Raw genomic sequence first — 19,678 nt, 5'->3', positions numbered from 1 at the left:
GTGTTTGTAATGGCTCCCAAAGCGCACAAACAAAACTGTCATCGCCGTGGCAGCGTCTGCAGGGGGTGGCAGAAAGGGGCGGAAGCAGCACTCAGATAAATGCAGTCTTCAAATCAGCAATTCGTTCTCGAAAATCGAAGGCGCAACATTTTACAGGCGCCGGAAGCAGCACTCACATAAATGCACCTACGAAATAAGCAATTTCGTTTGGAAATCAAAGAAATAGCTTTTCCACGAATGGTTGACTCTTAAAATTCTCAACTTTGGTCTACTTTCTTGATGGTAAATCTTACCACGTTTAAATATAATTGAATTGCAAGCAAGCAACTACCAAATGTGAAATAATAGTAGATTTTTTACTATTTGATATACAATTTGGTAAAAAATAAAACAGGTGTGAATGCCAACTTATTGAAAAATGTATTACGAGTTCAATAAAGATTGACATTCCATTTTTGGATCATTACTTTTCTTGTTTAGGCAAAAATACTGATCATTTTTGCTGTAAAATTAGCTCTATAGTTTTTTGACGAAAACCCGATTTTTTTCTTTATCCTTTCTTGGTGTAAGTTGGTCAAAAATGACCCGAAGCCTAAAAGATACAATGCTTTGGACAGCTTACAAGCCAGATAACTGACCGCAGTCGTTTTCTGGCTGATTTTAAAAACTTAAAATTTTCTCAAGTTTTGACATCGTCTTTTTTTGCAAAAAGTGGTCAAAAATAAAATTTTTAGGTGAGAATGGCAAGTTGTTGGAAATTTTATTACGAGTTTAGCAAGGTATGGCATTCCATTTTTGGACCAATACTTTTATTGTTTTGTCCAAAATACTGATTATTTTTTGGTGGAAAATAAAGACCTTAGATTTTACGAATAACTGATATTTTTTTTAACTTTTTTGGTGTAACTTGGTTTAAAATGGTCCGAAACCAAAAATACGCACTGTTTTGAACAGCTAGCAAGCTAAATAATTGTTCGCAGTCATTTTCTTGCTGATTCTGTAAACTTAAAATTTTTTCAAATTTTGACTTTTTTGCTAGGGGTAGCATTGTCAATTTTTGCGAAAAGTGGTCAAAAATAAAATTTTTTATGTGTGGATGGCAAGTTGTTGGAAATTTTATTTCGAGTTCAGTTTATTGCATTTAGTTTTTTGGTGAAAAGCAGATGTTCTTTTTTACATATTTTAGCGTACTGGTGTAACTCAAAAATCAAGGTATACATTCCTTTTTTGGACATAAAAATGTTGATTTTTTTCAGTGTGCTTGCAAGATAAAAGTCTGCCGGCAGATGTTTCCAGAGCCGAGCTAAGTCAAAGCGAAATTCGCCTGCGCTCGTTTGCCGCCTCTAATGCAATTTTTATGCTGCACTTGCTCCGCCGCCTGCAAAGGCTTTGGCAGCTTCCGTTGCCATCTCCTCGGCATTGTTTCTGGGCTTGCCTGTCTCCGGCAGCGGTTCGTCCTGGCCGGGATTCAAAGGCAGCGCGCTTATTAAATTGTCTGACGGCTCCTCCACCCCTGCACCTCTGCCCCCGTCGATTCCATTTTTCTATCCTGGCTTACGTTTTCCAGCTTTGATCGAAATATCTGAGACATAATGCAATCTGCACACCGCCAGCGCCATTTCCACCAGCAGCTTCATTAAATGCAACCCCTGCCTCGAATGTCCTTGCCACGTCCCAGGCGCTGGCTTTGATTATTATACTCTTCCACTTGGAGAGATTATTACTCGCTTTGAGTTCTGGTCAAAGGAATCCATGAGTTCCCATATTTTCTTGTAAATATAGTTATTATGAATTTATTGCTGAATCTAGTTGTAAAACTTATAAGACGTTAGATTGTGTGTAAATTGTCTTCATAAACTCTTAATTTTCTGCACTCCTTATCATTTTACAAATCCTAATGTTTAACCACTTAAATAACTTATTCTATCTATAAAACGATTTTTACGGCATTTTTAGAAAATAAACTTTCAGGGTCTTTGCCATTCTCCTTAATCTTAAGTAAACAAATTTCTTTACCCATTAATAACTATTTTTAAACTATTTGAAGACTGTCCACTATTATAAGAAACTTTGCCTAATTTTATAAGCCCCTTGCCCTAAGTAATCAATTTTAATTTTCCCCAACTTGTGTGCAAATTAATTTTCTGTAAAGTAAACTAAGAACTAAAAAGTTTTGCAAGAAAGATTAGCACAAGCCAATCTGGCTGCACACAAGTGAGTTACTCAAGTGTATATTTTTCTCTTTCATCTTAGCCGGCCAGCCAACAATGGCATGGCTCAAAAAAATATACCTCTGCTCAGGTCTTTGAAAGGGACAAAGGACAAAAGGACTCACCTTTCACCAGCGTAAGGATGCCCAGCGGCATGACCAAGACGGCGACCATCAGATCCGTGATGGCCAGCGACATGAGGAAGTAGTTGGTCACATTCTGCAGCCGGCGCTCCCAGGCGATGGCCAGGCAGACCAGGATGTTCCCCGCTGCCGTTCCCAGGACGAGGACGAGGGCCAGCAGGGCCCAGTAGTTGTTGGCGTCGAAGGGGACGTCCTCCGTGGAGGTGACATTCCCGCTGATATTCCAGCTGGCCAACAGCAGTTGATTATGCCGACTGCTGGCATTTCCCCCAGCTGGCTCCACCTCCGTCTCCTCCCAGAGGACCAGGTGCTCCGAGCTGGTCCAATCCTCGCCGCCGCTGTCGTTGTAGGCACCTAGCGAGGCATACACATCCTCTTCCATTCCGCGTTATTATTCCTATTGTGCGACGCTCTAGTCTGATTGCTGGAAATGCAGCATGCTAATTATCCCTCGCATATGCAAAGCAAAAGGGGGCTGGAGCAAAAAAAAAAGAGAAGTCCTTGCGCGCCGATTCGATTCGAATTGCAAATGTAAAATGGCGCAACCGCCTGCACCGGAAATGACGGAGGGACGCGGGATCAGGATACGCGAAAGGACAGGACGAGCTCACGGCAGACCGACGATTTCTGCGATTCCTACGGCAACCGAACGGATATTGGTGGCAAACATTTTATGCCGCGGGATTGCCGGAAGTTTGTGCTGCAATCGAGAAAGAAGAGAATGGAAAAATTACAGAAAACTACTTTGATAGGCAATATTCTCTGGGAATAAGTATTGATTCAATGCCTTATTAAATATAATACGATTCGGGTAAGTATGAGAAATACATTGTACTAATTATGTTTTTATCAACTTAATCATTTTTTAAATGTATTTAAATGTGTCCTTAAGTATTAAACAAAAAATGTATATTTTATGGGAATGGGGTTGCAATGTAATAATATACATACAATAAATAAACTAAATGTATTGGCTTCACAGTGACTATATACAAGTTAAAGAAACTAACTGAAATGTATAATAACAAAATAAATGACAATAAAGTGTCAAAAGGTTTGAATGCTACGTCTTAAGTACAATGGCAGCCACAAGTATTGTTTAAAGCTGGCCTTCTAATTCATAAATTCTAAACAATTGCCTTGAATGCACCGTAATCTTGATATGTTCAGTAATGTTTTACTTACTACAATGACAACATCAGGTTACATTTCCATTGAATTCGGAAGGACTTAAATTACAATCAGAAATTGTATTACAGCACACAAGTATTGTTCAAAGCTGGCCATCTAACTTACAAATACATAATAGCTGCCTTCGTGGGCTTTTGGCTTCAATCGGGTTGGCCTGGTTACTTTAGCCCCAATTGGCTTAAAGTCGATAAGTCATAGCACAGCTCCATGAGTAATAATTAATGGGCGGCCATAAATTATCCGGATCTCCACCTCCACCGCCGCCCACTCTTGTTTACCCGATTCACCGTTCTCTATTCAGACGATTGGACGACATAATTGCATTTGATTTGCAGGAACTGAGGGCAATCGGCAGTGGCCGCAGGGGAAAAGGGACTTTGAATAATCGAAATCGATAGTGATAAGCAACAATAACAGAAATCAAATCAATTCTCCGCCTGCGTATGTCACAAACATGTATAATTAATTGAGACATATTTCACGCAACAGACAGAGGCCCTGGCACAAGGGCTGGGCTTGCCATGCCCAATACCCAGTGCCCAATGCCCGAAACCCAAATTCAAAACAATCCGAAAAAGCCAGGAAACCGCAGACAGGAACCACAATACCACATATATCTGTGGAGTATTGTGCCCCAAAACAGCACTAACATGAAATTTATTTCCAAAACAAAGAAATAACACAATTCCCCAGCCGCAGAAGCATAACTTTGAGTGGTCAGGTTGGAGGGAAGGGACCTATTTCGGAAGCTGCTCCTGGCCCAACCAGACAAACAGGGAAGTGGGCCACACTGAGAGAAAAATGGGATTCTACTAGATACGGTATTAAATCTTTAATTTATATCAATTTTTATTACTAATTTAGAAAACACAACAAACTGTTACTAATACGAAATTAAATAAACTACCATTAATGTTGTTAAAATACAGTTGGTTTTATAAGTAGGTATCATAAAATCGAATTTTAATGCTATTCGGTAAGTTAAATTTTTGTATATTATATTATTTTTATTTTATATTATGTTCTCTCTATATTTTCTCTCCGTGCAGCCACCACAGCAGGCTCAACGTTGCAGAACAATACACAACATTGGCTGAGATCGAAGGAATGGCTGGGCGGTGGGTGGGGTGGAGTGTAGCTAATCGAGGAACTTTGGAAGGGACCTCAACTCGACAACACCTTGTTGACTTTCGTTCCTGTCTGCACGTCCTGCCAAATGCTCAAGTGTCAATGTTGTTGTTAATTAATTTTCCCGACCGACTGACTGACTGACTGACTGATGCATGCCACCAGATAAGTGGGGCTCCCCTCAGGACTTCTGGCCCCGGCTACACAGCTGACCCTTGCCGAAGTCCGGGCGCCTTGGTAAACTGTTTGCTTGCCCCGTTGTTGGCCAACTTGTAGTTGCCAACAACGGTTGCTCTGTCACTGCAGCCGGCTAATGACAGCCAAACGGTCACTTCAAATGTACTGGTACATGGGTCAAAGGTCCCTGCGTGTCGAGTGTTCCTGTGTGTTTGTTTGTGTGGGTGTCAAGTGTTTAAATTTCCAGCTGCTACAGTTATATTTATAGATTAGTTGGTAAGACAGCCCACACGACAGGCTCTTGGGACAGCTCGAAGGGCTCAGGAGCTGGAGGGAATCACATTTAAAAGTTCAATACCTAACAGTATAATTAGACATTTTTAAAGGACAAGGTTTAACGAAGACCAAAATAAAATTGGCATTTTAAGGGATTATAATGGAAAGTATAATTATTGAGGAGCACTAAATAAATAATATTTATAAATTACATTTATAAATTACATTTTAAAATAACTTTATCGTGCAGTAAATTAAGCCACGAACAAAATATCAATTTTTAAAAATTCATAATAATAGAAATAAACATTAATAATTATAAGGGAAAATGAATAAATCTATTTTATAGCTAAGTATATTCGCTATAAGGGCCCGATTAAATAAAATTACTTTTCTAAAAGAATATGCTGTGATGCATTCTCGTTGATTAAATACAATTTTTATTAAAATTGCAGGAATGTCTCCTCATCCCACTCAAATTCCACCATTAAAGAGTAGTCACCTTTCACATAAATAACGTAAAATTCTTTTCCGGCAAAAAATAGCATGTCAGCACATTACAGAACCAACAAAGTCAGCCCGAGAGCCCATAATTATTATTCAGTTCCCACTCCTGGCCAGCGCTGGACATGAATTGCAGAAAAGCCATATTTTTTGTGGGCCGCGAATGGGAGGTCGGGTGGGCAGGTATCGAATAAAAAGCGGAGCACCATTAGTCATATTAATCCCGGTGGAGTCATTAAGTCGTAAAACAGCGAAAGGTAGCCAAAATGCGAGCCAGCCTGGGCCAAAAATTCAGCTCAACTCGGGGAGAGGCGAGGCGAGGCGAGGCAAGACGACTTTTGTTTGTCTGTCACTCCATTGATAGACATAAACCGACTATGTGGGTCAATTTCGGCTGTTAGCCGCCCCGTCAGAGTCAATAAATAAGTAAATGGCACGAATTTCAGGTGTCGGGGGCGTATACGTAATGCGGTCAAGGCACAGAAAGCATATAAAATTGGGAAATAGTAGTGCTTTTCAAGTTTCTTTAAGAGGACTTCAGTGCCGGATTGCAGTAAATTTAAGCTGTACATACTCCTGCACTAGCTAAACTAAACAAAAACTAAGCTTGACCTAAGATTAAGGTTAAAGAATTCAACTACTACTAAAAAATTAAATCTCTTATATACATAGTTTTGACAAATTTAACAATTGGTCAAGGCGGCTTCAAAATGGATTTTTCTGTTAAACGTTCACCAAATTATCAGTTCAACAGTTTGCGAATAAACAGATTATTTTTTTCTGAGAAAAGCAATATACCAATAAAAATAGATATGGGATAGTGTAACTCCGTCACTCTATTTCCCGTGCACTCGAAGTTCGTTGAAAGAACTATGTTATGGAGTAAATTCATTCAGTGAAATTCTGGAATCGACATTGCTTCCGGGAAAATCAAGCTGAACCCTCCAATCGGATCAGTGCCCCCACTCAATTCCACTCCGGCAGCATGCCATTCCAAGTCCATCGGCCCGGAGGGGATGAGTGCAACTAATCGCATGCTCATTGCTCATCTGCCGCCCATCCCCCGGCACATTGCTTATCCGCAGCGTAATCTGCCGGCTTCCCAGCGCGGGGAGCACACACCGCATCACGCATACGCCGCGTCGGCCCAATTGGCCCAAAGGCACACCGCACACACATCCACATATCTGTTTCAGCCGCTCTGCGAACGGGTGCTGCCTATGGGGCAGATACAAAAAAAAAGGAAAACACAATCCAAGGTACCGCAAACACTGCGCAAATATTTGCTTTAAAATATCTTTCACATGTCAGCGACAAGCGGCCATTGGGGAAAAGGGCGGAAGGGGAAAACTCTGGGAACTCGGAAGCTCGGAGAACTCGGATACGAGTATTCGGATGCACGGAAAATGGGAAATGGAAAACTGAGACAGGTGCGGTCGCACCGGTATTTTTATTTGCCCTGGCAGCTTAAGCACGCAATTTGATTTAATTTCTGTTCGCTTTATTTATTTAGCATTTACATTTTTCCTGGCAGCGATCAAAGCAAAGTGAAGCCCACAAAAATTTCGAGGCCAATGAAATTTGAATTTTAAACTCGGCCTGCTAAAGTTAAAAGCGGAGTTGATGACATTTGCTTCCTTGTGAAATTCAATTGCAAAATGGTAATGAATTCCTTATGAAGCATGGCAAATTAGTCAGCCAACAAAGGGCTTAGTTCTTTGGAACTATCAAGCTCTGTTGCCAGGAAAGCCTACTATATTACACGCTCTCCCACCTGCAAATGGGAAGCCCGAAATTCCATTTTGGCCATCCATCTCCACTCTGTCATCCGGAATTATGGGCATGCATGTCGACTACTTTTGGGCGCTGATGTAATGCGTAATATTCCGTTAACTAGACTTTTCCGGCTTGCCGAAAACAATTTCACTCCGTCAACTCGGGGAACCGCACCCTCTGTGGCGAAGCAGCACCGCCGACGATTAATCACGGTGACTATTGCACGGAACAGTTTTGTCTTCTGGCCCAGTTGTTCCTGGCAAAGTTGAGCCTGAACATTTTCCGCTAATCATTAGGAAAAAGCCTGGTTAAAAGTAAGCTACTCTAAGCTGTCACTAAATGGAAAAGATAGCTTTTAACAGAAGCCTCTTTTCTATCACAGAACATATGATATGATATTAGTGATATAATAACTGGTGTAACTTTATCTTACTACTGTCAAAATACTGCCCTATAAAACATAGGAAACTCAATAGGTCATTCGCTTGTTTCTCTAATATGATTTACCCAATGTCATCTAGAGTTAATAGGAAATACGTTTACTAGCATTTGCCATTATACGCCATATAAATCATTCAAAACCCAACACGCATGACTACCTTGGCCTACGGAAATTCCGAGGAAACACTACATTTCCATACGCCCCCAAGGTAGAGCATTTTAGTTTCTGGCTAAACAGAAATATCCCATGATATTTCCATTCATAGTACACTTTGCGGCGCGCCATTAATCACACAAAGCTGGCTCCAGCCCCCGTCCTCCGGATACGGAATTCCTGGGCGAGCCGGGAGCCCAACTAGTTGTCATAGCAAGTTGACACTTAAAATGTTAGCTAAATTTACACATGCACTCAGCTCGAAGTCAACAAATGAAGAGGCGGGCTGGCGATGCCAAACAATGCTCTCGAACGGCTCAAGGATTTCCCCTTGGCCACTCCCACTCTCACCAAGTCATCGGTGGCTGGATGCGTACTGGATGGGTACTGCTGGGTCCCGGGATGGTCGCCGGATGGGCGGTGACTGATGGCAGGCGGCAACTCTAACACTTATCGTTCATTATTATCTATCGCCTTCGCAGCAAACACCGCCCACCGCCCACTGCCCACTGTCACCGCCCACTGGCCACAGGGTCGCACATACTTAATTGATTTCTTTACTGCTGCCTTGCCGTATCATCCGCGACGAAAAAATACGCAGCGCATCCGGAACTTGGCTAGGACATTTTTGTGGCCATCATGTACACAGGCAAAGTAAGATAAAGTATTTAAAATGGCTATAATAGGTATTATAATTGACTACGAAAATTAAGGTTAATTTAAAAAGCATAGAATTTAAGGAGCTTTTTGATTGTATCTATTCAGGAAAATAATATTAATAAATTAAATTTACTAAATAGAAAAACTCATAAATTTTAAGATTGCAAGATTCATTCTGTACTTATTATATAATAAATTTAGACTATTATTTTATTATTTTCAAATTAAGTTTTACGATTCCCCTCTTAGGTATTTTAAGAAAAACCCACTTTTATAATATCGATCTGATATAGTAAGAAAAATCATACTAACAAGCCTTTGATAGGGGCACTCTCGGCATAAATAGCTAACGAATCGATGATAATCTTGGGGGACATCTTTCCCTGTACCTTGATATAGTTTCAGGCGCAGCACATCCAGCCATCTCGCAGCGGCCCCCAACCCGCTACCCTCGACCCTCGGAAGACATCGACGACCCTTGAGCTCGACAGGGCTTAGGGCCCGGGCTATAAATTAAATTCTTATGCGAGAGGGCTGGCAATTAAGGCACGAATGTGTGGCGCAGGCGGGATGCAGGAGGCGTGGGCGTGGGCGTGGGAAAAGTGCGAAGTGCCTGGGAACCCGTGTGGTTACATTGACAATTTCATTAGCTTGTCGGGTCCCAGTTTCCACTGGCGTAATGCCCCGAGCAGCGTCACTCGCTGATGCAATTAGTAAGCGAGCTAAACTAATTAACCAAAGCCGGGCTCCATCCTATCGGAACTCCCTTCATTTGGGGCTAATGTCATCCCGAGGCACACAGCAAGTAAACAAGATTATTGAGGGATGGGATATTTTAAGATAAATACTATAAATAGGACTGGTGTGACCTTAATCTTTTGCTATTTTTTTTTCAATATTATATAGGGTTAATAGGCATATTATAATCAGAATAGAAGGAAAACTTGATCAAAGACTTTTTCGCTTCTGCAAAGTTTATAAATATACATTATTATTTGAACTCTTTCTTTTTCGTTAAGTGTGTGGCAAACTCGGAAAGTGCAATTTAAGTTGCGGCCAGGCGACATTACTCTTTTCCCTGGATTTCCCTGTTAATTGTTTGATCGAAAGAAAAGGAAACGCACCGCGGCGCGGCCACGCCCACTCCCACGCCTACGCCCCACATGAGTTATGTAAGCTCATTTAACTGCCGCCTAATTGCCAGGCAATTACACGGGAAATTGACAATGGCAAAACAATTAGAAGGACACCGCCCCCGGCCCCAATCTGGGGCACAATGGGGCGTGGCCAGGACAGACATACGCAAACAGCCTCCCAAGAACAAGAGGATTTCGCCGACAAGAGTCAAGGCCAAAGAAGACATCCCGGGGAAAATCAAATAAATTATGGCGAGCTGAGCGCCGAACAAAAATCGTCGAATGTGCGAAGGCGGAAAAACCCGGAGACAAAGAGCGGGAAACCCAAATCAAATTGAGATTTATGAGTCCACTGATGTGTGTCTAGGTCAGCCGGGGCACTTCCCACCCGATCCCAAGCCTCTCCTGCCGCTGCTTGCCACATTCGCATTCACTATTAGGCCGGACGGACATCTGGCTTCAATTCTTCACGTAGCGTCCTATATTATTGTTTGGCAGGCTTCGCAGGTGTGAAGGCAGCACAATGCCAGCGGAAAAACCCAAGGCTCGCAGAGGAAAGTTTTCATCGACGATGACCAAGGCGAGCCCAGTATAATATCAGCACGTATAAATTATTATATTGATTTGCTCGGTGACAAAACAAGAAAAATTGCACGAAATGCGTCTTGAATGGGAGTAAGATACCCTTTCTAAAGGGGTATTTTGGTTATATGAACAGAAAGCGTACAAGAATAGTAGGTATGTTTCTATGATAGCTCATGATTTATTAAGGAATATTATTTATAATATTTTTAATCACTGATATTAAAAAAAGGCATTTATAATAATTTAAGAAATTCATATTTAATATTTGAATCAAGTACAAAATAATTTTATTTTTACAAAATAAATTATACACTATAAGAACTTTAGAGGTATTCGAAGAAAAGTGTATTCACTTATAATAAATATAGTATAAAGACAGACATAACAACGAATTTTTATAAATAATTTTTTAGTTCTAAAACTAACTGCAATTCTACATTCAAAACGAATAAAAAAAGATGTGCAACTTTGTATCCATACATTTTCATAAATATCTATAAAAAATATCCTTCGATTTTTAGTTAAGCCTTAAATGTAATTGATTTATTCTTATTCCTTAAGTGGGTTAGCCGATGGACCCTCATTGGATTTAATGGTAGCCAGCGAGAACAGGAAGTGAATAAGCCATCCCACAGCTGACCGCATTTCCCAATTTTCCTCATTACCTTGCAGGACACGAATTTCGTAGCAAATTTTGATGGCATATTTACCTATTTGCGTGCATCAATTATTTATATAACTCCGTGGGGAAACAGAAAGCCCCCTTCCGCCGCACAAGCCTGAGTCGATTTCGATTTGTGTCATAAATTGGCAGCTGTGAGTGGATTGGGACGGCAGGGGCAGCAGGGGGCTTGGGCGTTAGGGGGTGGCAATAAAAATAAGCGGCCATAAAATTCAATTATGGCCACAACAAGTGCAGACATCGGCAGGAGGACACACAAACAGCGGTAAACAGCCGACAATGTTGGCTCCCAGGCAATCATGACAATCAATTGTGCATGCTCGCAAGTTGCAGCCGGCGGCGTCGGAGCAGGGAATCCGGATCCGAACCCGAATCGAAACAGGAATAACAGTCCGGGGAGCTAACCACATAGTTTGTCTGGTTGCCCACAGTCGATATACCATATGAATAATGTGGCAAGGCATTCGCACTAGCGAATGCAACATGTATCGCTACAATTTGGTTGGGTTTCGCAGGAAAATGTCCTGCGACCAGGTCCTCCCTGTCGTTGCACAATTTTGGTTACTTTCTAGCTGCAGCTACATTGTACAAACGCGTCCTTGCACTGGGAACAATTTTAATATTTTAAAAATTAAGATATGTAGGAAAAGAAAGTCTTTTGTCACATATCCCCTATATTTTGCTCTATAGCTTTTGAAAAAATAAAATTATATCACATAAATCTGGGTGTTTGAAGTTAAGACAGCGTTATCCTTGCATACAAATAATCCTAAAGTTTAAAAAAGGATTTAGTTTTTTCTACACCTTAAATTTTTTGTTTTGAGGCCTTCTTTTTTTCTGTGCACCCATTTACATTTACATTTAAATCCCATGCACCCCTATAAATTCACAACAATGCATCCGAAGTGTACTTACCACACACACACGAGCTCGAATCGCACTCAGAAACCCCCTTTCACAGTCAGGAAAAGTTCGGAGAAATACATTTTCGAATGAATCGATGTGCACAAATGCATCTCGTTTGTTAAGTGCCCCATAAAGAATTTATTTTATGCACACTTGGCGCTGCCAAGGTCCGCAGAGCACACATTCTTGAGGCAATTTGTCATGGATTCGAAACCACAAAAAGCTAATAAAAATTAATAACCACATGCTATGGTATGGCAACAATTAGGCAGTTATTTATGAGCGTAGAACTTCATCCGAACTAAATAATTATTTTGGTTATGACGCACCGCAAACGTGAGCTGCATACTCAAGAGTATTCTTTTCGCCTCTGCATTTCAAGGATACGAGAAGCCATAGTCATAGTCATTAAATTTGCAGTTACATGGTGGCAATTTCTAAATGTTCTGCCCTTCGCCCAACCATCCCCAGCAGTTTTAAAATGAAATCAAATATTCATTGGCAAATATAATTGTCCAACTGTGTGCTTGGCCCGGCTTGGCCTTTTAATTAAGTTGCCAGCTCGGCAAATAGCTGGCACTCGGCATTCGCATGCATGTTGTAAATGCTGTCCCTGTGATTTCCCCTCTGGAACCTCCAGCCCCACGGACACGGACCTGGCCAAAAGTGGGAGAAGCTATGGGATTGGGAGAGGTGGTAGTATGAATTGCTGGCCATAAAACCTACGTCAGAAATCGACGCCAGCAAGCGAACGGTAAGAGCACAAATGATAATAATAACTGCCATATATACCAGTACGCAACAATAAAACCGATGGCAACAAATACTGATAAGTGCAATTTGAAATATTTGCACAGCGTTTAGTGGCAAACATTGTGAATTGCAGTTAGATAGAGTGATAACACAGTGATAAATCGATATGTTGCAAGGATTGCATTTGAGGTATTTGTAAATATTTATGCTGGCACCATTTAAAATTATTCCAATGAATTGAATATCAAAATATGTGTTTAAACGGAGGCTATGCAAAGGAAAGTGTATTTAGGTGAGGAATATTGTGAATGAATGGATTTTAATGACCGAAATTGGCAGAAGGCTTTTGTTTAAAATTATTTACACTTTGAAATGGTGAATTAAAAGGCTTAGCACCCTAAAATTGTAACATATGAAATTATTCCAACGAATTGAGTATCATAATATTTATTTTGACGCCGTGTTATCAAATGGTAAAGGGATTTTATGAAATTAAATGATTTAAGTGGGGAAAAAGCTTTTATAAAAATTGTTTATTTATATTTCGTTTGTATTTAGGAAAGGCAATTTTTGCTCATTTTATAAGAAATGCTTTTATATTTGTTTATACATTTCTTCAGGAGGCTTTCGCCCTTAAGCTAATGAAGACATTATTGGTCCAAATTGAAAGTTGAATGATTTAAGTGGTCAAAAAGAATTTGTAAAAATTATTTATTTATATTTCGTTTGTATTTGGGAAAGACAATTTTTGACCATTTTATAGAAAATACTTTTATATTTGTTATACATTTCTTCAGGGGGCTTTCACACTTAAGCTAATGAAGCCATTATTGGTCCAAATTGGGCTTTGCATCTGTGGGGCCATTGTCTAATGGCAGCACTTTATGGCTTTTTAATGAGCCCCAAAATGTGCGGGCCATAAATCAAAGCCTTAGATGAGGGGCGGTCCCAGTGGGTGGGAGTTTCGACGAGTTAACACTTCACCCCCCACCCGCACATAATCTCACATATGCAGTCGTAGTATCGCATTATGGAGAGGCTTATCGGGAACTCAAAATCGCCAGCATCGGTGGCGAGGCTGTCTCCAGTCTAATGCCATTAAATCCTATCAATTTTCCTCGCCCGGCAGTAAATTTAAATATTTATGCTGTGGCTTAGGCCCACAACAATAAGCCGGAAAGGGAAAGGTTCAAAAATTGGCAATAAAAAGTTTTAGAGGGTGGGAGGCGTAGCCTAAGATGGCCTAAGCAAATTGAACCCATGAGCGTCCAAGCACTTAATTGAACCCATCAATATGTAAATATGTACACGAGCATAACCATGTGCTTATTTCGGAATTTCCTTCTGGCTTCTCATATACGAAATTCTCCCTTAATTTATTCTACTTTAATTTTGTATTCAATCAATTTTAGTTTGCAGATGCTATTTATCAGCTGTGTGTAAGGACAGACCCTAAAGTTTCTCCACCAGCAAGTTGAATGGGCACGTTCTCAGAAACTATTAAGCGGGAATTGTTTATTCATTTGGGATTTCATTCCGCGGCCAATTATCAGTTCATTAGCTGTAAAGCGTGCTTCGGCGAAAATATAAATAATTTAAGCCCATGAATGCCATCAATAATTTAATTATTATTGCTGTAATAAACAAAGTTTAATATTCCGGCAGAGCAACAAATGTAGTTGCTAGCACAAAGGATAAAAATACTGTTTTAGTATTGTAAAGTACTACAAGAAGCATGAATGAGTAAATTATTTGCTTTAGTTTAATTTTATTAAATATATCCTAAGATGGCCTAAGCCATCTTATTAATAAACTATTAAATTAGACCACTAGAGACCTCAATTTATTAATTTCTTTCATTATTTATATTTTTGAAACATATTTATTTCTAACATTCTAACGGCGTAGAAGACATTTAAATGCAACAGGGAGAATCACGCGCCCAAAGAACATAAAAGCCAAATATATTCCAGCTTAATTAACTGCCGTGTCGCATATATAGCATATCATTCGGATTTCTGGCCAACATAGCTCCACCTGCGAGGCATCGCATTCCATGTCGCTTTCCCCGTATTTTCTTTTTACATTCATAAATTTTGCAGTGTCTGCGGCATGTCAGAGCCCGCTTTTCCCCCAGCCCATTTGCCGCGGAGTGCGTGATGGCGATGGCATCCAGCCGAAAACGAGAAAAATCTGTCAACGGCACTTTTCGCTTTCACTTTCGCTTTCCCTCGATGGGGCAGGCAGCCCCTTCGCGATGCCGCCACTCACGGCAGCATGTTGTGCTGTTTTATGCCACTAAATATGCCAAAGCGCGCGTAAATTGATTTAAACACGGCGACAAGGACGAGGCGGCGTTTCCAACGATGCTTATGTGGGTACGTGGGTGATGCCACGACATGGTAATGGTATGGTGTGGAATGGGGGATCCGGCTAGGTGGGCACTTTGAGGCCCCCTTTAAAGTTGGAGCCTCTGTCTCAAGCGCCGTGATAATCAGGAGGGGCCCAGAGCTCCTTCTCCGCTGTCAGGCATTACTGCTCAAATATTTGCATAAAGGATATCAACGAATTCCACGAAGAAAGCAGCGGCATTTTAGAGTATTTCCCAGTATTTTGTCATAAAATATTTTGATAACAGCCGAAAGAGTGGGTGGCTAGACAGAATTTCTCGTTTCCTCAAGCGCATATGCAAATGTATAGCGCCGCCCACATTGTTGACATAGTTTTACCCAAAGTTACTCAATGACAAGAAAAGTGGCTAAATAGTTGGGTTCTACGCAGAGGCAAGGAAAAGCATACAACCATTGTATTGTAAATTAGCAAATAAACTATTTTCGAAGAATTTTATACCAGTTTAAAAATTACCGTGTAACATTATGGTATTTCGTGAATAATGGCATTTACTTTTCAAGAAATAATCAGCTTATGTTAATTTTTACTTTAAAGAAATGTTGTTAAGTTGGGTATGAAATTTTGAAAATACTATTAATCTATTACCAGATGATATACTTAATAAATATTAAATATAACATTTATTCAATAAATATTACCCTTAAATATGACAAATTCTCTTTTGACAAAAAAACTCGAAACTCTGGATAGGCAAGAGCCTAATTGTTTGCCGTGCAATGAAAGCAACATTGACATATTTTTGGCGTAAACAACAATATTGTCTCTCGGCACCTACCTCAATTGTCAATAAAGGCTCGTATAAATAAGCCCGTCTGCGTTATTCCAGTTGCCAGTTGCCGGCTGCCAGTGGCCGTTTGCCATAAACCCACCGCTGTGGACGCCCATAACTGGCCTTAATCAACAACAGGCCAACGTCAAACAATATTTTAATCAGGGTGGCCCTGCGCCCGATCAAGCCTTTGGCCATAAATCTCAAGCCAAACGGATAGAGGCCGCAAAAAGTTCCAAAATACGGCGGCAGAAAAAATCAATTGGCCGTAGTAAGTTTTACTCGCTGTGCTGGATTTTCCCCCAAAAGGAAAGGGGGCGGTAGTCTGCGTCATACCCTCTATAAGGTCGGGATGGCGGGGCCGGGATGATGATTACGCCCGAGAAGTTGTCTTGGACATTTGATTATTATTATTAACACGTGACTGAAACGGGGCTAATTCAAGCGAGAATTTAATTAAAAATTTTACCCTTTATAACTGGCCGAATGGAAAGCGGAGAAAGTGCACGGGGCAGAGGAGAAAAGAGAGGAAAAACAGGGGGGCGGACGTGGAAAAAAAACGTGACATGGAGCGCTGATGGCCTACGATTTTCCCGCCATTGTCCGGATGACGTTGCTCGTTTTGGTTACGCCTGTGAATTGTTCGACGGTCGTTTACTCGTTTTTTCCTTTTATGAGCTTTTTTTTTAATTGTCCGCCTCGCATTCGAACTCGGCTCATCCTTGGTCCTTATCGAGGATTCATTGGCCGCCGCTTGAGGAATGATGCTGCAATTTCATTGATGTCCTTCGCCGGACCATTAATTGTTTAATTTATTGAGCCACAAACGAGTTTTATGAAGCTCATGTCACATAATTTAATCAACTGGATGGTGGTGTTTCTGCGAGATATTATATATAAGATTATAGAGCGGCTATCGCTCTGATTTCGGTTCGGATCGATTCGGCAGCTGTCAAAACTTTATTTTTATTGAAATTCCGTCAGAAGTACAGGCGAAATTAGAACAAAACTTTTAACTCAATTACAAAGTCATTGAAAAACAAATTGCAGGCACAAGCCGAGCGAAATGAAAAGAAAACAGGAAGGAGGTGGATGGTAGATGGTATATGGTAGGGGGATGATGGCGGAAAAGTGTGGGAAAAGCCGAAAATGCATTTGCGGACCCCCACTGCCACGCCCCGTTTCGGTGGTTTTTCAACGAGTTCGACACATAAAAGGAAGAAATTGCTTGGCTTGTCGCTGGAGAAAGTGAATTTCCTGCAGTCCCACCAGTTCTTCTGGCCGGCCCTCCAGGGCTATGCCATTATTATTGTTATTTTGGGGGTTTTTAGTGTTTGCAGGTTTTTAATGGTCTCGCAATATTGTGGTTTGTTGTTCCTGGCCCGTTGACATGGCACGGCATTTTGCGCTTAAGGATGCAATCCGACTTGTTGGCGTGGTTCCGCATTATTTAGCCTTGCCAGGTCCTTCGACTTAGGTCTGGCAGCCATGCACCCACATATTTCCCATTCACCCGAAATTGGTACAACCAGGATTATGCAACAAAAGAAGCTTACATACTCGCAGGCAACAAATCAAATGGGTATTTTGTATTTTAAAACAGGGACCGAAAATATTCATTACTTGTGAATTATAAAATGACTTAAGAAACAGAAACCAAACTCTATTTACTGTGTCTAAAAATAGTGAAAGTTGGAAGGGAAAAATAACTTTTTTAAATAAAATCCACAAATGTTGAATGTTTTGGTGCCTTTTAGAACGTTATATTTTTGAACGTTATGTTTGTGATTTTCTGATAGCATTTGTTATTATTTTGTTTAAATGAGTTCATCTGTTTCTCAAAGGGTACAAGATTAGAAATCTTTAAGACTTGTATTTACATTTTATTTTATTTTAAGTAAATTAGCCTACATTTTACTTATAGTCCCAGGAATAAAAAAGTTCACTGAATTCAAAATGATTTTTATGTAATACTTTTACTAAGGAAAGATATACATTTTTAAAGAATTATTAAGCTAATATACATTTTTACTTGGAAACCCTTTTTTAACTTTTTGTCTTATTGGAATCGTTCTTCCACTTAAGGCCAAACATTATTTTCACATATTGAAATAGGAATATTAAATAAAATAGTACCTTTATCATCATAGTGCTCTTATCATTGAAGTTAGTACTTAAATACTTTTTTAATATAATGACTTACAAACAATCTGTTTTATTTACACTCCTTCAGTTTCGATTCAGGCAAATGAATTATTAATATAACGTATACGCCGCGTTAGGCACTGCTTGCAGTTAAATTTCGAACCAAAAATCTATTTAAATGGTTGTAGCACTTTTTAGACTAATTCTGTTTCAAAATTGTTGTTGCACAATTTACAGAAAAATTCCCTTTACGAATTATTGTTAGCACTGTTGAGCACTTTTACCAATCGTGTTTGAAAACGTCACTTGTTGGCAACCGCCGCCAACTTTATTCCGCTTCAGAAGCCGTTGATACCGTCAACGTGCAACGCCGTACAGGAACTGAAATGTGCGGATGTTTTGGCCAAACTGTTGCGACTGTGGCCAAAAGCAGGCGGCCGAGCAGAGCCGACGAGCAGCCGACAGTGGGCCAAAAGCCGATGGGGGTTGCCTTCCAGTTGCAGCCTTCCGCTTCCAGTGGGCAGGTGGCACGAGGAGGTGGTCTCTTATCAGCGGCACCAGCTGCTCTGATAGGGCCAAAACAGCTGATGAGTGGGCGCCACGGCTTTGCCCATGTGTGGTTATCTTCCTGCTGTTTGGTCCTTTGAAAAACATGTTATTAAAATTCGCTGGAAATTAGTTAATAAAGAGCTTTGGACTATATTGTTTGCTGTTTCTCAGAATTTAATACGATGAAAATAGATATAAATTAAAAAGCTAATCAGGTAAAGCCTTTTTGGAATTTCTTGTTCAAGTTCCTAATTACGAAACTATAGTAACTAAGTTAATAAAAAAAAATCTTCAAATTACAAGGATTATTATTACACCGACAATTTTCTCTCAGTATAGGTTACTTCAATTTTTAGTCAATCTAAAAAAAAAATATACTTTACAAATACATCTCAAAAACCTAAAAAGGTATTTTGAGAAAGAAATATATTGCTCTTATTATTAAGAACCCTGCTTTCTAGACAAATTAGTGTTTCTTATTTAAAAATTATTGTAAAAATATTTTATAATTGTTGAGAAGAAAATAAAATATGTAACAAAAATAACAAATGTAAAATATTTAGATTATGAATATTATTAAAATACCTATTGTTAATCATGTATACTGTAGACAGTGCTAATTAAGACCAATATTATTATTAGCCAATATTAACCAAGATAAATTTAGGCCGTTTAAGAGTCCCAGAGCATTATAAGGCCCACTATCCGTCATTTCCCCTTCATTTCCCCCTGCGCATGCGTAGATTTCCCCAACTGACGACCGGCTTTCCCCGCCTGGAAGCCGGGAAAACTATCTGTTGCTCCTGTCTAGGCGACGTGAACCCATCCTGGCCACCACCCACGGCACTGGCCAGGCTGTGGGCCGTTGGACAAGCAATTTGCATGCAGCCTTTTTGCACACGTTCGTGGGCATCTTACATACGAAATCACTCTGGATGGACACTTGACCAGCACCTGGTCGCCGGAGCCCGTCCAAAGGTCGTGGTCATCATCACAGGCGACTCCTGGTGCTGCTGTGCTGGCACTTTCGACGCTGGCCTGTCCTGTCCCCAAACGGTCCTGGCTGAGTGGTTTTTATGGC

At 40.4% G+C, this 19,678-nt stretch overlaps 1 protein-coding gene across 1 annotated transcript in view; it reads right to left on the bottom strand.

Annotated features, from left to right (window-relative positions):
• Window positions 1–2,735, bottom strand: part of LOC108032117 (dopamine D2-like receptor) — a 31,136-nt gene extending 28,401 nt beyond the window's left edge. Inside the window, exon 1 of the mRNA XM_017105950.3 lies at window positions 2,336–2,735. Within this exon, the coding sequence (XP_016961439.2) occupies window positions 2,336–2,735 (400 nt within the window). The remainder of the gene's footprint in view (window positions 1–2,335) is intronic.
• Window positions 2,736–19,678: the final 16,943 nt, after the last annotated feature.

Source organism: Drosophila biarmipes, chromosome 3R (assembly GCF_025231255.1).
Source record: "Drosophila biarmipes strain raj3 chromosome 3R, RU_DBia_V1.1, whole genome shotgun sequence".
In the NCBI taxonomy this organism is placed as follows: domain Eukaryota; kingdom Metazoa; phylum Arthropoda; class Insecta; order Diptera; family Drosophilidae; genus Drosophila; species Drosophila biarmipes.
Note: the sequence above shows the minus strand (reverse complement) of the source record. Positions and strands in the feature narration are given on the sequence as shown.